We start from the raw sequence: 21,007 nt of genomic DNA on the forward strand, positions 1-21,007 counted from the left end.
TTGGTGACTGAGTTTGGTAAAGTGTGTGAAAGAAGACAGTTGAGAGTAAATGTGAATAAGAGCAAGGTTATTAGGTTCAGTAGGGTGAGGGGACAAGTTAATTGGGAGATAAGTTTGAATGGAGAAAAACTGGAGGAAGTGGAGTGTTTTAGATAACTGGGAGTGGACTTAGCAGTGGATGGAACCATGGAAGTGAAAGTAAGACAAAGGGTGGCGAGGGGGCAAAGGTTCTGGGAGCACTTAAGAATGTGTGTAAGGCAAGAACTTTATCTCAGAGACCAAAAAAGGGTATATTTAAAGGAATAGTGGTTCCAACAATGTTATAAGGTTACAAGGCATGGGCTCTGTGGAGGAGGGGGCATGTGTTGGATATCTAATGTTTGAGGACAATATGTGGTGTGAGGTGGTTTGATCGAATAAGTAATGAAAGGGGTAAGAGGGATGTCTGGTAATAAAAGAGTGTGGTTGAGATAGCAGAAGAGGGTGTGTTGAAACGGATTGGACGTATAGAGAGAACGATTGAGAAAAGATTGACAAAGAGGATAAATGTGTCAGAGGTGGAGGAAGTAGAAGCGGGAGACCAAAACGGAGGTGGAAGGATGGTGGGAAAAAGATTTTGAGCAATTATGGCCTGAACATACAGGAGGGTGAAAGGTGTGCAAGGAATAAAGTGACTTGGAATGATGTGGTATATTGGGGTTGACATGCTGTCAATGGATTGAACCAGGGCATGTTAAGCATCTGGATTAAACCATGGAAAGTTTTGTGGGGCCTGGATGTGGAAACGGAAGCGTGTTTTCAGTGCATTACACATGACAACTAGAGACTGAGTGTGACCTTCAAAATATTTCATCTTGTAGTGAAAATCAGAAACTAATTATGCTGTCAAAATCATATACATTGTTAGCTGATGACCGTAGCAGAAAGGGCAACACATTACATGTTCCACCAAAATAACTAGGCTCTGTCCTGGCTGCCATTTGAATGGGAATTTTACATTTTTCCATAGGATCTAACCTCCAAACATATGTTTGACCCTGTACTTCCAAACAAATGTACTTGACCCTATCTAGCAAAGAAATGTACTGATGATGTAATGCAAACTGTGGACCAGTAAAGATATCAGCATTTTCATCTGTACTTTCAATCATGCATAAGCAGAAAATTATCACACTGGGCCAAAATAAAATATGTGGTAATTTCTAAAAGCCAAATGACTACATACTGAATTTTCTATGGTTGTTAGATGAAGTCATATACCCTTATAAAGAAATTCTCATGGATAACATACAACTCATAGGGCACAAAGCCCTTATACCTGAAAATAAGGACATCGGACACTGAGAATGGCCCGGTGGACGGGGAAGATGGCTCCCTGGAACACCAGGTCAACATCTGTGCAGTACTTGTAGTCAAAGAGGTCACTCAGATCTTGTTTGTATGTTGGGGCTGGAGGTCGAGCGAGGTCAGCCTAAAAAATCAGTAATCATGAAGATTATTAATTCCTCTCTGCATTGTCAATGGAGAAAATCTTTAAGAACTATGAGCACTAGTTACTTAAAGGTAATATCAATTCTTGTGCAATAAATACAATGCAAGAATGAAGACGCACATATCTGTAATTCCTGTTCCCAATCAAAGTGATCTAATTCGAGAGAACTACTGGCAGATGTTCCATCTACTGGGACAATAAGACTGTTTGAACTTGTTTCCTATGAAAGTGTATTGATACTGAGAATTTTTCATTTACACATGACAACTCAATCAATGCTTAACGTGATATCATTTGGTAAAGAACATAATAAGTTCACGCGGCTTAAAAAGTTCCCTACACAAACAGCAGTCATGTACATACAGTACAATTTACTCATTTTTTCATACATGCTCGCCATTTCCCTCATTAGCGAGGTAGCGTTAAGAACAGAGGACTGAGCCTTCAATGGAATATCCTCACTTGGCACCCTTCCCTGTTCCCTCTTTACTCATGTTTCACTGAAAAATATTGCTTTATATTGGGGGGATGTCTAATTGTTGTCTTCTAGAGGAGGGGGTGAAAACTTCAGGGGGTTTTGAGAAAAGAAGAGAGAATTGTGGGGTGAAGAGAGTGCTGAGAGTAAGTGAGCTTCGAAAGGAGACAGCGTGAGGAAGTACCAGGAGAGATAAAGTGCAGAATGGCAAAAGGTGAGAGCAAATGACATAAGGGGAGTGAAGGAGGCATAGGATGTATTTAGGGAAGCAGTGATGACTTGTGGCATGAGAAAGGTGGGAGGTGGGCAGATTAGAAAGGGTCGTGAGTGGTGGGATAAAAAAGCAAGATCGTTTGAGAAAGAAAAGAGAGAGGCGTTTGGGCAACTTCTGCAGGGAAACAGTGCAAATGACTGGGAGATGTATAAAAGAAAGAGGCAAAGTTCAAGAAAAACATGCAAGATGTGAAAAAGACGGCAAATGAGAGTTGGGGTGAGAGACTATCATTACATTTTAGAGAGAGTAAAAAGATGTTTTGAAAGGAGGTAAAAAAAACATGCGTAAGACAAGAGAACAAATGGGAACATCGGTGTAGGGGGATAATGGGGAGGAAATAACAAGTAGTGGTGAAGAGAGGAGATGGAGTGAGTATTTTGAAGGTTTGTTGGATGTGTTTGATGATATGATAGAGTAGCAGATATAGAGTGTTTTGGTCAAGGTGGTGTGCGAAGTGAGAGGGTGAGGAAGAATGGTTTGGTAAACACAGAAGAGGTACTGAAAACTTTGCCGAAGATGAAAGCCAGCAAGGCAACAGGTTTGGATGGTACTGCAGTGAAATTTATTAAAAAGGGGGTGACTGTGTTAGTAAGGATATTCAATGTATGTATGGTTCATGGCGAAGTGCCTGAAGATTGGCGGAATGTCTAAATAGTGCCACTGTACAAAAGCAAAGGGGATAAAGGTGAGTGTTCAAATTACAAATATATAAGTTTGTTGAGTATTCCTGGTAAACTATATGGGAGGGTATTGATTGAAAGGGTAAAAACATGTACAGAGCATCAGATTGGGGAAAAGCAGTGTGGTTTCAGTGGTAGATGATGTGTGGATCAGGTGTTTGCTTTGTAGAATGTATGCGAGAAATACTCAGAAACACAGACTGATTTGTATGTAGCATTGATAGACTTGGAGAAGGCATATGATAGGGTGAACAGAGATGCTTTGTGGAAGGTCTTAAGAGTGAGGGAGGTAAGTTGCTAGAAGCAGTGAAAAGTTTTTATACAGGCTGTAAGGCATGGGTACAAGTAGGAAGTGTGGAAAGTGATTGGTTCCCAGTGAATGTTGGTTTGCGGCAGGGGTGCGTAATGTCTCCATGGTGGTTTAACTTGTTTATGGATGGGGTGGTTAGGTAGGTGAATGCATGAGTTTTATAAAGAGAGGCAACTATGCAGTTTGTTGTGGATGAGAGGGCTTGGGAAGTGAGTCAGTTGTTGTTTGCTCATGATACAGCACTGGTGGCTGATTCAGGTGAGAAACTGCAGAAATTGGTGACTGAGTTTGGTAAAGTGTGTGAAAGAAGACAGTTGAGAGTAAATGTGAATAAGAGCAAGGTTATTAGGTTCAGTAGGGTGAGGGGACAAGTTAATTGGGAGATAAGTTTGAATGGAGAAAAACTGGAGGAAGTGGAGTGTTTTAGATAACTGGGAGTGGACTTAGCAGTGGATGGAACCATGGAAGTGAAAGTAAGACAAAGGGTGGGGAGGGGGCAAAGGTTCTGGGAGCACTTAAGAATGTGTGTAAGGCAAGAACTTTATCTCAGAGACCAAAAAAGGGTATATTTAAAGGAATAGTGGTTCCAACAATGTTATAAGGTTACAAGGCATGGGCTCTGTGGAGGAGGGGGCATGTGTTGGATATCTAATGTTTGAGGACAATATGTGGTGTGAGGTGGTTTGATCGAATAAGTAATGAAAGGGGTAAGAGGGATGTCTGGTAATAAAAGAGTGTGGTTGAGATAGCAGAAGAGGGTGTGTTGAAACGGATTGGACGTATAGAGAGAACGATTGAGAAAAGATTGACAAAGAGGATAAATGTGTCAGAGGTGGAGGAAGTAGAAGCGGGAGACCAAAACGGAGGTGGAAGGATGGTGGGAAAAAGATTTTGAGCAATTATGGCCTGAACATACAGGAGGGTGAAAGGTGTGCAAGGAATAAAGTGACTTGGAATGATGTGGTATATTGGGGTTGACATGCTGTCAATGGATTGAACCAGGGCATGTTAAGCATCTGGATTAAACCATGGAAAGTTTTGTGGGGCCTGGATGTGGAAACGGAAGCGTGTTTTCAGTGCATTACACATGACAACTAGAGACTGAGTGTGAAAGAATGTGTATATGTATGGATATATACATATGTGGGCGTTTACGTATATATATATATATATATTTATCATTTATTATATTTATTTTGCTTTCTCGGTCTCCCGCGTTAGCGAGGTAGTGCAAGGAAACAGACGAAAGAATGGCCCAACCCACCCCCATACACATGTATATACACACACGTCCACACACACAAATATACATACCTATACATCTCAATGTGCACATATATATACACACACAGACATATACATATATACACATGTACATAATTCATGCTGTCTAAATTTATTTATTCCCATCGCCACCCCGCCACACATGGAATGACAACCCCCTCCCCCCTCATGTGTACGAGGTAGCGCTAAGAAACGACAACAAAGGCCACATTCGCTCACGCTCAGTCTCTAGCTGTCATGTAATAATGCACCAAAACCACAGCTCCCTTTCGACATCCAGGCCCCAGAGAACTTTCCATGGTTTACCCCAGATGCTTCACATGCCCTGGTTCAATCCATTGACAGCACATCGACCCTGGTATACAACATCATTCCAATTCACTCTATTCCTTGCACACCTTTCACCCTCCTGCATGTTCAGGCCCCGATCACTCAAAATCTTTTTCACTCCATCTTTCCACCTCCAATTTGGTCTCCCACTTCTCCTCGTTCCCTCCACCTCTGACACATATATCCTCTTGGTCAATCTTTCCTCACTCATTCTCTCCATGTGACCAAACCATTTCAAAACACCCTCTTCTGCTCTCTAAACCACACGCTTTTTATTTCCACACATCTCTCTTACACTTACATTACTTACTCAATCAAACCACCTCACACCACATATTGTCCTCAAACATCTCATTTCCAGCACATCCACCCTCCTGCGTACAACTCTATCCATAGCCCACGCCTCGCAACCATACAACATTGTTGGAACCACATATTCAAACATACCCATTTTTGCTTTCCGAGAAAATGTTCTCGACTTCCAACCATTCTTCAAGGCTCCCTGAATTTTCGCCTCCTCCCCCACCCTATGATTCACTTCTGCTTCTGTGGTTCCATCCGCTGCCAGATCCACTCCCAGATATCTAAAACACTTTACTTCCTCCAGCCTTTCTCCATTCAAACTTACCTCCCAATTGACTTGACCCTCAACCCTACTGTGCCTAATAACCTTGCTCTTTTTCACATTTACTCTTAACTTTCTTCTTTCACACACTTTACCAAACTCAATCACCAGCTTCTGCAGTTTCTCATATGAATCAGCCACCACGGCTGTATCATCAGTGAACAACAACTGACTCACTTCCCAAGCTCTCTCATCCATAACAGAACTCATACTTGCCCCTCTTTCCAAAACTCTTGCATTCACCTCCCTAACAACCCCACCCATAAACAAATTAAACAACCATGGAGACATCACACACCCCTACCGCAAACCTACATTCACTGAGAACCAATCACTTTCCTCTCTTCCTACACTTACACATGCCTTACATCCTCGATAAAAACTTTTCACTGCTTCTAACAACTTGTCTCCCACACCATATATTCTTAATACCTTCCACAAAGCATCTCTATCAACTCTATCATATGCCTTCTCCAGATCCATAAATGCTACATACAAATCCATTTCTTTTTCTAACTATATCTCACATACATTCTTCAAAGCAAACACCTGATCCACACATCCTCTACCACTTCTGAAACCACACTGCTCTTCCCCAATCAGATGCTCTGTACATGACTTCACCCTCTCAATCAATACCCTCCCATATAATTTACCAGGAATACTCAACAAACTTATACCTCTGTAATTTGAGCACTTACTCTTATCCCCTTTGCCTTTGTACAATGGCACTATGCAAGCATTCCACCAATCCTCTGGCACATCACCATGAGTCATACATACATTAAATAACCTTACCAACCAGTCAACAATACAGTCACCCCCTTTTTTAATAAATTCCAATGCAATACCATCCAAACCTGCTCCCTTGCCAGCATTCATCTTCAGCAAAGCTTTTACTACCTCTTCTCTGTTTATCAAATCATTTTCCCTAACCCTCTCACTTTGCACACCACCTTGACCATAACACCCTATATCTACCACTTTATCATCAAACACATTCAACAAACCTTCAAAATACTCACTCCATCTCCTTCTCACATCACCACTACTTGTTATCACCTACCCATTAGCCCCCTTCACTGAAGTTCCCATTTGCTCCCTTGTCTTACAAACTTTCTTTACCTCCTTCCAAAACATCTTTTTATTCTCCCTAAAATTTAATGATACTCTCTCACCCCAACTCTCATTTGCCCTCTTTTTCACCTCTTGCACCTTTCTCTTGACCTCTTACCTCTTTCTTTTATACCTCTCCCACTCATTTGCATTATTTCCCTGCAAAAATCGTCCAAATGCCTCTCTCTTCTCTTTCACAAATAATCTTACTTCTTCATTCCACCACTCACTACCTTTTCTAATCAACCCACATCCCACGCTTCTCATGCCACAAGCATCTTTTGCGCAAGCCATCACTGATTCCCTAAATACATCCCATTCCTCCCCCACTCCCCTTACCTCCTTTGTTCTCACCTTTTTCCATTCTGTACTCAGTCTCTCCTGGTACTTCTTCACACAAGTCTCCTTCCCAAGCTCACTTACTCTCACCACTCTCTTCACCCCAACATTCTCTCTTCTTTTCAGAAAGCCCTCACAAATCTTCACCTTCGCCTCCACAAGATAATGATCAGACATCCCTCCAGTTGCACCTCTCAGCACATTAACATCCAAAAGTCTCTCTTTCGTGCGTCTATCAATTAACACGTAATCCAATAATGCTCTCTGGCCATCTCTCCTACTTACATACATGTACTTATGTATATCTCGCTTTTTAAACCAGGTATTCCCAATCACCAGTCCTTTTTCAGCACATAAATCTACAAGCTCTTCACCATTTCCATTTACAACACTGAAGACCCCATGTACACCAATTATTCCCTCAACTGCCACATTACGCACCTTTGCATTCAAATCACCCATCACTATAACCCGGTCTTCTGCATCAAAACCACTAACAAGCTCATTCAGCTGCTCCCAAAACACTTGTCTCTCATGATCTTTCTTCTCATGCCTAGGTGCATATGCACCAATAATCACCCATCTCTTTCCATCAACTTTCAGTTTTACCCATATCAATCTAGAATTTCCTTTCTTACACTCTATCACATACTCCCACAACTCCTGATTCAGGTGTAGTGCTACTCCTTCCCTTGCTCTTGTCCTCTCACTAACCCCTGACTTTACTCACAAGACATTCGCAAAACCTCTCTTCCCCTTTACCCATGAGCTTCGTTTCACCCAGAGCCAAAACATCCAGGTTCCTTTCCTCAAACATACTCCCCATCTCTCCTTTTTTCTCATCTTGGTTACATCCACACACATTCAGACACCCCAATTTGAGCCTTCGAGGAGGATGAGCACTCCTCACGTGACTCCTTCTTCTGTTTCCCCTTTTAGAAAGTTAAAATACAAGGAGGGGAGGGTTTCTGGCCCCCTGCTCCTGTCCCCTTTAGTCGCCTTCTACGACACATGAGGAATGCATGGGAAGTATTCTTTCTCCCTTATCCAGAGTGAGCTTGGGAAGGAGACCTGTGTGGGGAAGTACCAGGAGAGACTGTGTACAGAATGGAAAAAGGTGAGAACAATGGAAGTAAGGGGAGTGGGGGAGGAATGGGATGTATTTAGGGAATCAGTGATGGATTGCGCAAAAGATGCTTGTGGCATGAGAAGAGTGGGAGGTGGGCTGTTTAGAAAGGGTAGTGAGTGGTGGGATGAAGAAGTAAGAGTATTAGTGAAAGAGAAGAGAGAGGCATTTGGACGATTTTTGCAGGGAAAAAATGCAATTGAGTGGGAGAAGTATAAAAGAAAGAGACAGGAGGTCAAGAGAAAGGTGCAAGAGGTGAAAAAAAGGGCAAATGAGAGTTGGGGTGAGAGAGTATCATTAAATTTTAGGGAGAATAAAAAGATGTTCTGGAAGGAGGTAAATAGGGTGCGTAAGACAAGGGAGCAAATGGGAACTTCAGTGAAGGGCGTAAATGGGGAGGTGATAACAAGTAGCGGTGATGTGAGAAGGAGATGGAATGAGTATTTTGAAGGTTTGTTGAATGTGTCTGATGACAGAGTGGCAGATATAGGGTGTTTTGGTCGAGGTGGTGTGCAAAGTGAGAGGGTTAGGGAAAATGATTTGGTAAACACAAAAGAGGTAGTAAAAGCTTTGCGGAAGATGAAAGCCGGCAAGGCAGCAGGTTTGGATGGTATTGCAGTGGAATTTATTAAAAAGGGGGGTGACTGTATTGTTGACTGGTTGGTAAGGTTATTTAATGTATGTATGACTCATGGTGAGGTGCCTGAGGATTGGCGGAATGCGTGCATAGTGCCATTGTACAAAGGCAAAGGGGATAAGAGTGAGTGCTCAAATTACAGAGGTATAAGTTTGTTGAGTATTCCTGGTAAATTATATGGGAGGGTATTGATTGAGAGGGTGAAGGCATGTACAGAGCATCAGATTGGGGAAGAGCAGTGCGGTTTCAGAAGTGGGAGAGGATGTGTGGATCAGGTGTTTGCTTTGAAGAATGTATGTGAGAAATACTTAGAAAAGCAAATGGATTTGTATGTAGCATTTATGGATCTGGAGAAGGCATATGATAGAGTTGATAGAGATGCTCTGTGGAAGGTATTAAGAATATATGGTGTGGGAGGCAAGTTGTTAGAAGCAGTGAAAAGTTTTTATCGAGGATGTAAGGCATGTGTAAGTGTAGGAAGAGAGGAAAGTGATTGGTTCTCAGTGAATATATATATATATATATATATATATATATATATATATATATATATATATATATATATATATATTTTTTTTTTTTTTTTTTTTGCTTTGTCGCTGTCTCCTGCGTTTGCGAGGTAGCGCAAGAAAGCAGACGAAAGAAATGGCCCAACCCACCCCCATACACATGTATATACATACGTCCACACACGCAAATATACATACCTACACAGCTTTCCATGGTTTACCCCAGACGCTTCACATGCCTTGATTCAATCCACTGACAGCACGTCAACCCCGGTATACCACATCGCTCCAATTCACTCTATTCCTTGCCCTCCTTTCACCCTCCTGCATGTTCAGGCCCCGATCACACAAAATCTTTTTCACTCCATCTTTCCACCTCCAATTTGGTCTCCCTCTTCTCCTCGTTCCCTCCACCTCCGACACATATATCCTCTTGGTCAATCTTTCCTCACTCATTCTCTCCATGTGACCAAACCATTTCAAAACACCCTCTTCTGCTCTCTAAACCACGCTCTTTTTATTTCCACACATCTCTCTTACCCTTACGTTACTTACTCGATCAAACCACCTCACACCACACATTGTCCTCAAACATCTCATTTCCAGCACATCCATCCTCCTGCGCACAACTCTATCCATAGTCCACGCCTCGCAACCATACAACATTGTTGGAACCACTATTCCTTCAAACATACCCATTTTTGCTTTCCGAGATAATGTTCTTGACTTCCACACATTCTTCAAGGCTCCCAGAATTTTCGCCCCCTCCCCCACCCTATGATCCACTTCCGCTTCCATGTTTCCATCCGCTGCCAGATCCACTCCCAGCTATCTAAAACACTTCACTTCCTCCAGTTTTTCTCCATTCAAACTCACCTCCCAATTGACTTGACCCACAACCCTACTGTACCTAATAACCTTGCTCTTATTCACATTTACTCTTAACTTTCTTCTTTCACACACTTTACCAAACTCAGTCACCAGCTTCTGCAGTTTCTCACATGAATCAGCCACCAGCGCTGTATCATCAGCGAACAACAACTGACTCACTTCCCAAGCTCTCTCATCCCCAACAGACTTCATACTTGCCCCTCTTTCCAAAACTCTTGCATTCACCTCCCTAACAACCCCACCCATAAACAAATTAAACAACCATGGAGACATCACACACCCCTGCTCAAACCTACATTCACTGAGAACCAATCACTTTCCTCTCTTCCTACACGTACACATGCCTTACATCCTCGATAAAAACTTTTCACTGCTTCTAACAACTTGCCTCCCACACCATATATTCTTAATACCTTCCACAGAGCATCTCTATCAACTCTATCATATGCCTTCTCCAGATCCATAAATGCTACATACAAATCCATTTGCTTTTCTAAGTATTTCTCACATACATTCTTCAAAGCAAACACCTGATCTACACATCCTCTACCACTTCTGAAACCACACTGCTCTTCCCCAATCTGATGCTCTGTACATGACTTCACCCTCTCAATCAATACCCTCCCATATAATTTACCAGGAATACTCAACAAACTTATACCTCTGTAATTTGAGCACTCACTCTTATCCCCTTTGCCTTTGTACAATGGCACTATGCACGCATTCCGCCAATCCTCAGGCACCTCACCATGAGTCATACATACATTAAATAACCTTACCAACCAGTCAACAATACAGTCACCCCCTTTTTTAATAAATTCCACTGCAATACGATCCAAACCTGCTTCCTTGCCGGCTTTCATCTTCCGCAGAGCTTTCACTACCTCTTCTCTGTTTACCAAATCATTTTCCCTAACCCTCTCACTTTGCACACCACCTCGACCAAAACACCCTATATCTGCCACTCTATCATCAAACACATTCAACAAACCTTCAAAATACTCACTCCATCTCCTTCTCACATCACCAGTACTTGTTATCACCTCCCCATTTGCGCCCTTCACTGAAGTTCCCATTTGCTCCCTTGTCTTACGCACTTTATTTACCTCCTTCCAGAACATCTTTTTATTCTCCCTAAAATTTAATGATATTCACATATATATATATATATATATATATATATATATATATATATATATATATATATATATATATATATATATATATATTATCCCTGGGGATAGGGGAGAAAGAATACTTCCCACGTATTCCCTGCTTGTCGTAGAAGGCGACTAAAAGGCGAGGGAGTGGGTGGCTGGAAATCCTCCAGTCTCTTTTTTTTTTTTTTATTTTTCCAAAAGAAGGAACAGCGAAGGGGGCCAGGTGAGGATATTCCCTCAAAGGCCCAGTCCTTTGTTCTTAACGCTACCTCACTGTCGCAGGAAATAGCGAATAGTATGAAAAAAAAGAAATATGTATATATATATCCCTGGGGATAGGGGAGAAAGAATACTTCCCACGTATTCCCTGTGTGTCGTAGAAGGCAACTAAAGGGGGAGGGAGCGGGGGCTTTAAATCCTCCCCTCTCGTTTTTTTTTTCTTTTTTCCCAAAAGAAGGAACAGAGAAGGGGGCCAGGTGAGGATATTCCTTTAAGTTAAGAGTAAATGTGAATAAAAGCAAGGCTATTAGGTACAGTAGGGTTGAGGGTCAAGTCAACTGGGAGGTAAGTTTGAATGGAGAAAAACTGGAGGAAGTAAAGTGTTTTAGATATCTGTAAAGAGTAAATGTGAATAAGAGCAAGGTTATTAGGTACAGTAGGGTTGAGGGTCAAGTCAATTGGGAGGTGAGTTTGAATGGAGAAAAACTGGAGGAAGTGAAGTGTTTTAGATATCTGGGAGTGGATCTGGCAGCGGATGGAACCATGGAAACAGAAGTGGATCATAGGGTGGGGGAGGGGGCGAAAATTCTGGGGGCCTTGAAGAATGTGTGGAAGTCGAGAACATTATCTCGGAAAGCGAAAATGGGTATGTTTGAAGGAATAGTGGTTCCAACAATGTTGTATGGTTGCGAGGCGTGGGCTATGGATAGAGTTGTGCGCAGGAGGATGGATGTGCTGGAAATGAGATGTTTGAGGACAATGTGTGGTGTGAGGTGGTTTGATCGAGTGAGTAACGTAAGGGTAAGAGAGATGTGTGGAAATAAAAAGAGTGTGGTTGAGAGAGCAGAAGAGGGTGTTTTGAAGTGGTTTGGGCACATGGAGAGAATGAGTGAGGAAAGATTGACCAAGAGTATATATGTGTCGGAGGTGGAGGGAACGAGGAGAAGAGGGAGACCAAATTGTAGGTGAAAAGATGAAGTGAAAAAGATTTTGTGTGATCGGGGCTTGAACATGCAGGAGGGTGAAAGGAGGGCAAGGAATAGAGTGAATTGGAGCGATGTGGTATACCGGGGTTGACGTGCTGTCAGTGGATTGAATCAAGGCATGTGAAGCGTCTGGGGCAAACCATGGAAAGCTGTGTAGGTATGTATATTTGCGTGTGTGGACGTATGTATATACATGTGTATGGGGGGGGGGTTGGGCCATTTCTTTCGTCTGTTTCCTTGCGCTACCTCGCAAACGCGGGAGACAGCGACAAAGTATAATAAAAAAAAAAAAAAAAATGTGAATAAGAGCAAGGTTATTAGGTACAGTAGGGTTGAGGGTCAAGTCAATTGGGAGGTGAGTTTGAATGGAGAAAAACTGAAGGAAGTGAAGTGTTTTAGATATCTGGGAGTGGATCTGGCAGCGGTTGGAACCATGGAAGCGGAAGTGGATCATAGGGTGGGGGAGGGGGCGAAAATTCTGGGGGCCTAGAAGAATGTGTGGAAGTCGAGAACATTATCTCGGAAAGCAAAAATGGGTATGTTTGAAGGAATTGTGGTTCCAACAATGTTGTATGGTTGCGAGGCATGGGCTATGGATAAAGTTGTGCGCAGGAGGATGGATGTGCTGGAAATGAGATGTTTGAGGACAATGTGTGGTGTGAGGTGGTTTGATCGAGTGAGTAACGTAAGGGTAAGATAGATGAGTGGAAATAAAAAGAGCGTGGTTGAGAGAGCAGAAGAGGGTGCTTTGAAGTGGTTTGGGCACATGGAGAGAATGAGTGAGGAAAGATTGACCAAGAGGATATATGTGTCGGAGGTGGAGGGAACGAGGAGAAGAGGGAGACCAAATTGGAGGTGGAAAGATGGAGTGAAAAAGATTTTGTGTGATCGGGGCCTGAACATGCAGGAGGGTGAAAGGAGGGCAAGGAATAGAGTGAATTGGAGCGATGTGGTATAACGGGGTTGACGTGCTGTCAGTGGATTGAATCAAGGCATGTGAAGCGTCTGGGGTAAACCATGGAAAGCTGTGTAGGTATGTATATTTGTGTGTGTGGACGTATGTATATACATGTGTATGGGGGGGGTTGGGCCATTTCTTTCGTCTGTTTCCTTGCGCTACCTCGCAAACGCGGGAGACAGCGACAAAGTATAAAAAAAAAAAATATATATATATATATATATATATATATATATATATATATATATATATATATATATATATATTCCCTGGGGATAGGGGAGAAAAAAATACTTCCCACGTATTCCCTGCGTGTCATAGAAGGCGACTAAAAGGGAAGGGAGCGGGAGGCTGGAAATCCTCCCCTCTCGGTTTTTTTTTTTTTTTTTTTTTTTTTCCCAAAAGAAGGAACAGAGAAGAGGGCCAGGTGAGGATATTCCCTCAAAGACCCAGTCCTCTGTTCTTAACGCTAGCTCGCTATCGCGGGAAATGGCAAATAGTATGAAAAAAAGAAAGATATATATATATACATATATATATATATACATATATATATATACATATATATACATATATATATATATATATATATATATATATATATATATATATTTAAAAAAGGGGGTGACTGTATTGTTGACTGGTTGGTAAGGTTATTTAATGTATGTATGACTCATGGTGAGGTGCCTGAGGATTGGCGGAATGCGTGCATAGTGCCATTGTACAAAGGCAAAGGGGATAAGAGTGAGTGCTCAAATTACAGAGGTATAAGTTTGTTGAGTATTCCTGGTAAATTATATGGGAGGGTATTGATTGAGAGGGTGAAGGCATGTACAGAGCATCAGATTGGGGAAGAGCAGTGCGGTTTCAGAAGTGGTAGAGGATGTGTGGATCAGGTGTTTGCTTTGAAGAATGTATGTGAGAAATACTTAGAAAAGCAAATGGATTTGTATGTAGCATTTATGGATCTGGAGAAGGCATATGATAGAGTTGATAGAGATGCTCTGTGGAAGGTATTAAGAATATATGGTGTGGGAGGCAAGTTGTTAGAAGCAGTGAAAAGTTTTTATCGAGGATGTAAGGCATGTGTACGTGTAGGAAGAGAGGAAAGTGATTGGTTCTCAGTGAATGTAGGTTTGCGGCAGGGGTGTGTGATGTCTCCATGGTTGTTTAATTTGTTTATGGATGGGGTTGTTAGGGAGGTAAATGCAAGAGTCCTGGAAAGAGGGGCAAGTATGAAGTCTGTTGGGGATGAGAGAGCTTGGGAAGTGAGTCAGTTGTTGTTCGCTGATGATACAGCGCTGGTGGCTGATTCATGTGAGAAACTGCAGAAGCTGGTGACTGAGTTTGGTAAAGTGTGTGGAAGAAGAAAGTTAAGAGTAAATGTGAATAAGAGCAAGGTTATTAGGTACAGTAGGGGTGAGGGTCAAGTCAATTGGGAGGTGAGTTTGAATGGAGAAAAACTGGAGGAAGTGAAGTGTTTTAGATATCTGGGAGTGGATCTGTCAGCGGATGGAACCATGGAAGCGGAAGTGGATCATAGGGTGGGGGAGGGGGCGAAAATTCTGGGAGCCTTGAAGAATGTGTGGAAGTCGAGAACATTATCTCGGAAAGCAAAAATGGGTATGTTTGAAGGAATAGTGGTTCCAACAATGTTGTATGGTTGCGAGGCGTGGACTATGGATAGAGTTGTACGCAGGAGGATGGATGTGCTGGAAATGAGATGTTTGGGGACAATGTGTGGTGTGAGGTGGTTTGATCGAGTAAGTAACGTAAGGGTAAGAGAGATGTGTGGAAATAAAAAGAGCGTGGTTGAGAGAGCAGAAGAGGGTGTTTTGAAATGGTTTGGTCACATGGAGAGAATGAGTGAGGAAAGATTGACCAAGAGGATATATGTGTCGGAGGTAGAGGGAACGAGGAGAAGAGGGAGACCAAATTGGAGGTGGAAAGATGGAGTGAAAAAGATTTTGTGTGATTGGGGCCTGAACATGCAGGAGGGTGAAAGGAGGGCAAAGAATAGAGTGAATTGGAGCGATGTGGTATACCGGGGTAGACGTGCTGTCAGTGGGTTGAATCAAGGCATGTGTATGGGGGTGGGTTGGGTCATTTCTTTCGTCTGTTTCCTTGCGCTACCTCGCAAACGCGGGAGACAGCGACAAAGCAAAAAAAATATATATATATATATATATATATATATATATATATATATATATATATATATATATATATATATATATATATTTTTTCATACTATTCGCCATTTCCCGTGATAGCGAGGTAGCGTTAAGAAAGGAGGACTGGGCCTTTGAGGGAGTATCCTCACCTGGCCCTATTCTCTGTTCCTTCTTTTGGAAAATTAAAAAAAAAAAATGAGAGGGGGAGGATTTCCAGCCCCCCGCTCCCTTCCCTTTTAGTCGCCTTCTACGACATGCAGGGAATACGTGGGAAGTATTCTTTCTCCCCTATCCCCAGGGAATATATATATATATATATATTTTTTTTTTTTTTTGCTTTGTCGCTGTGTCCCGCGTTTGCGAGGTAGCGCAAGGAAACAGACGAAAGAAATGGCCCAACCCACCCCCATACACATGTATATACATACGTTACATGCAAATATACATACCTACACAGCTTTCCATGGTTTACACCAGACGCTTCACATGCCCTGATTCAACCCACTGACAGCACGTCAACCCCGGTATACCACATCGATCCAATTCATTCTATTCCTTGCCCTCCTTTCACCCTCCTGCATGTTCAGGCCCCGATCACACAAAATCTTTTTCACTTCATCTTTCCACCTCCAATTTGGTCTCCCACTTCTCCTCGTTCCCTCCACCTCCGACACATATATCCTCTTGGTCAATCTTTCCTACCTCATTCTCTCCATGTGCCCAAACCATTTCAAAACACCCTCTTCTGCTCACTCAACCACGCTCTTTTTATTTCCACACATCTGTCTTACCCTTACGTTACTTACTCGATCAAACCACCTCACACCACACATTGTCCTCAAACATCTCATTTCCAGCACATCCATCCTCCTGTGCACAACTCTATCCATAGCCCACGCCTCGCAACCATACAACATTGTTGGAAACACAATTGCTTCAAACATACCCATTTTTGCTTTCCGAGATAATGTTCTCGACTTCCACACATAGTATGAAAAAAAGAAAGATATATATATATACATATATATACATATATATATATATATATATATATATATATATATATATATATATATAGTTTGAATGGAGAAAAACTGGAGGAAGTGAAGTGTTTTAGATATCTGGGAGTGGATCTGTCAGCGGATGGAACCATGGAAGCGGAAGTGGATCATAGGGTGGGGGAGGGGGCGAAAATTTTGGGAGCCTTGAAAAATGTGTGGAAGTCGAGAACAGTATCTCGGAAAGCAAAAATGGGTATGTTTGAAGGAATAGTGGTTCCAACAATGTTGTATGGTTGCGAGGCGTGGGCTATGGATAGAGTTGTGCGCAGGAGGATGGATGTGCTGGAAATGAGATGTTTGAGGACAATGTGTGGTGTGAGGTGGTTTGATCGAGTAAGTAACGTAAGGGTAAGAGAGATGTGTGGAAATAAAAAGAGCGTGGTTGAGAGAGCAGAAGAGGGTGTTTTGAAATGGTTTGGTCACATGGAGAGAATGAGTGAGGAAAGATTGACCAAGAGGATATATGTGTCGGAGGTGGAGGGAACGAGGAGAAGAGGGAGACCAAATTGGAGGTGGAAAGATGGAGTGAAAAAGATTTTGTGTGATCGGGGCCTGAACGTGCAGGAGGGTGTAAGGAGGGCAAGGAATAGAGTGAATTGGAGCGATGTGGTATACAGGGGTTGACGTGCTGTCAGTGGAGTGAATCAAGGCATGTGAAGCGTCTGGGGTAAACCATGGAAAGCTGTGTAGGTATGTATATTTGCGTGTGTGGACGTGTGTATGTACATGTGTATGGGGGGGGGGGGGTTGGGCCATTTCTTTCGTCTGTTTCCTTGCGCTACCTCGCAAACGCGGGAGACAGCGACAAAGTATAAAAAAAAAAAAAAAAAAAATATATATATATGTATATATGTGTACATATATATATATATATATATATATATATATATATATATATATATATATATATATATATATATATATATATATATATTTCATTTATATTTATTTATTTTGCTTTGTCGCTGTCTCCCGCGTTAGCAAGGCAGCGCAAGGAAACAGACGAAAGAAATGGCCCAACTCACCCAAGACACATCTATATACATACACGTCCACACCCGCAAATATACACACCTATACATCTCAATGTACACACATATATACACACATAGACATATACATATATACACATGTACAAAACTCATACTTTCTGCCTTTATTTATTCCCATCCCCACCCCGCCACACATGGAATAACAACCCCCTCCCCCCTCATGTGTGCGAGGTAGCGCTAGGAAAAGACTACAAAGGCCCCATTCGTTCACACTTAGTCTCTAGCTGTCATGTAATAATGCACCGAAACCACAGCTCCCTTTCCACACCGAAGCCCCACAGAACTTTCCATGGTTTACCCCAGACACTTCACATGCCCTGGTTCAATCCATTGACAGCACGTCGACCGCGGTATACTACATCGTTCCAATCCACTCTATTCCTTGCACACCTTTCACCCTCCTGCATGTTCAGGCCCCGATCACTCAAAATCTTTTTCACTTCATCTTTCCACTTCCAATTTGGTCTCCCACTTCTCCTTGTTCCCTCCACCTCCGACACATATATCCTCTTGGTCAGTCTTTCCTCACTCATTCTCTCCATGTGCCCAAACCATTTCAAAACACCCTCTTCTGCTCTTTCAACCACACTCTTTTTATTTCCACACATTTCTCTTACCGTTACATTACTTACTCGATCAAACCACCTCAAACCACATATTATCCTCAAACATCTCATTTCCAGCACATCCACCTTCCTGCGCACAACTCTATCCATAGCCCACGCCTTGCAGTCATACAACATTGTTGGAACCACTATTCCTTCAAACATACCCATTTTTGCTTTCCGAGATAAAGTTCTCGACTTCCAAACATCTTTCAAGGCTCCCAGAATTCTCGCCCCCTCCCCCACCCTATGATTCACTTCCGCTTCCATGGTTCCATCCGCTGCCAGATCCACTCCCAGATATCTAAAACACTTTACTTCCTCCAGTTTTTCTCCATTCAAACTTACCTCCCAACTGACTTGACCCTCAACCCTACTGTACCTAATAACCTTGCTCTTATTCACATTTACTCTTAACTTTCTTCTTTCACACATTTTACCAAACTCAGTTACCAGCTTCTGCAGTTTCTCACATGAATCAGCCAACAGCGCTGTATCATCAGTGAACAACAACTGACTCACTTCCCAAGCTCTCTTATCCACAACAGACTGCATAATTGCACCTCTTTCCAAAACTCTTGCATTCACCTCCCTAACAACCCCATCCATAAACAAATTAAACAACCATGGAGACATCACACACCCCTGCCGCAAACCTACATTCACTGAGAACCAATCACTTTCTTCTCTTCCTACAAGTACACATACCTTACATCCTCGATAAAAACTTTTCATTGCTTCAAACAACTTGCCTCCCACACCATATATTCTTAGTACCTTCCACAGAGCATCTCTATCAACTCTATCATATGCCTTCTCAAGATCCATAAATGCTACATACAAATCTATTTGCTTTTCTAAGTATTTCTCACATACATTCTTCAAAGCAAACACCTGATCCACACATCCTCTACCACTTCTGAAATCACACTGCTCTTCCCTAATCTGATGCTCTGTACATGCCTTCACCCTCTCAATCAATACCCTCCCATATAATTTACCAGGAATACTCAACAAACTTATACCTCTGTAATTTGAGCACTCACTCTTATCCCCTTTGCCTTTGTACAATGGCACTATGCAAGCATTCCACCAATCCTCAGGCACCTCACCATGAGTCATACATACATTACATAACCTTACCAACCAGTCAACAATACAGTCACCCCCTTTTTTAATAAATTCCACTGCAATACCATCTAAACCTGCTGCCTTACCAGCTCTCATCTTCTGCAAAGCTTTTACTACCTTTTCTCTGTTTACCAAATCATTTTCCCTAACCCTCTCACTTTGCACACCACCTTGACCAAAACACCCTATATCTGCCACTCTATCATCAAACACATTCAACAAACCTTCAAAATACTCACTCCATCTCCTTCTCACATCACCACTACTAGTTATCACCTCCCCATTAGCCACCTTCACTGAAGTTCCCATTTGCTTCCTTGTCTTACGCACTTTATTTACCTCCTTCCAAAACATTTTTATTTATTTATATATTTATTTATTTATTCATTTTGCTTTGTCGCTGTCTCCCGCGCCTGCGAGGTAGCACAAGGAAACAGACAAAAGAAATGGCCCAACCCACCCCCAAACACATGCACACACACACACACGTCCACACACGCAAACATACACACCCACACATCCCAACGTACACACATATATATACACACAGACACACATACAATTCATACTGTCTGCCCCTACTCACCCGCATCGCCACCCCGCCACAAATGGAATAACATCCCCCTCCCCTCTCATGTGCGCGAGGTAGCGCCAGGAAAAGACAACAAAGGCCCCATTCTCTCACACTCAGCCTCCAGCTGTCATGCAATAATGCCCGAAACCACAGCTCCCTTTCCACATCCAGGCCCCACACAACTTTCCATGGTTTACCCCAGACGCTTCACATGCCCTGATTCAATCCATTGACAGCACGTCAACCCCTCAAACGCTCTTTTTCTTTCCACACATCTCTCTTACCCTATTATTACTTACTCGATCAAACCACCTCAAACCACATATTGTCGTCAAACATCTCATTTCCAGCACATCCACCCTCCTGCGCACAACTCTATCCATAGCCCATGCCTCGCAACCATACAACATTGCTGGAGCCACTATTCCTTCAAACATAGCCATTTTTGCTTTCCGAGATAATGTTCTCGACTTCCACACATTCTTCAAGGCTCCCACGATTTTCGCCCCCTCCCCCACCCTATGATTTACTTCCACTTCCATGGTTCCATCCGCTGCCAGATCCACTCCCAGATATCTAAAACACTTTACTTCCTCCAGTTTTTCTCCATTCAAACTTACCTCCCAATTGACTTGACCCTCAACCCTACTGTACCTAATAACCTTGCTCTTATTCACATTTACTCTTAACTTTCTTCTTTCACACACTTTACCAAACTCAGTCACCAGCTTCTGCAGTTTCTCACATGAATCAGCCAACAGCGCTGTATCATCAGCGACCAACAACTGACTCACTTCCCAAGCTCTCTCATCCCCAACAGACTGCATACTTGCCCTTCTTTCCAAAACTCTTGCATTCACCTCCCTAACAACCCCAGCCATAAACAAATTAAATAACCATAGAGACATCACACACCCCTGCCGCAAACCTACATTCACTGAGAACCAATCACTTTCCTCTCTTCCTACACGTACACATGCCTTACATCCTCGATAAAAA

General features: G+C 42.5%; 1 protein-coding gene across 1 annotated transcript in view; it reads right to left on the reverse strand.

Annotated features, from left to right (window-relative positions):
* LOC139749422 (BTB/POZ domain-containing protein 7) overlaps positions 1-21,007 on the reverse strand; it is a 409,317-nt gene that overhangs the window by 186,500 nt on the left and 201,810 nt on the right. The window contains exon 5 of the mRNA XM_071663268.1: positions 1,319-1,471. Coding sequence (XP_071519369.1) covers positions 1,319-1,471 — 153 coding nt within the window. The remainder of the gene's footprint in view (positions 1-1,318; positions 1,472-21,007) is intronic.

The sequence above is a fragment of the Panulirus ornatus genome, chromosome 7 (assembly GCF_036320965.1).
Source record: "Panulirus ornatus isolate Po-2019 chromosome 7, ASM3632096v1, whole genome shotgun sequence".
NCBI lineage: Eukaryota > Metazoa > Arthropoda > Malacostraca > Decapoda > Palinuridae > Panulirus > Panulirus ornatus.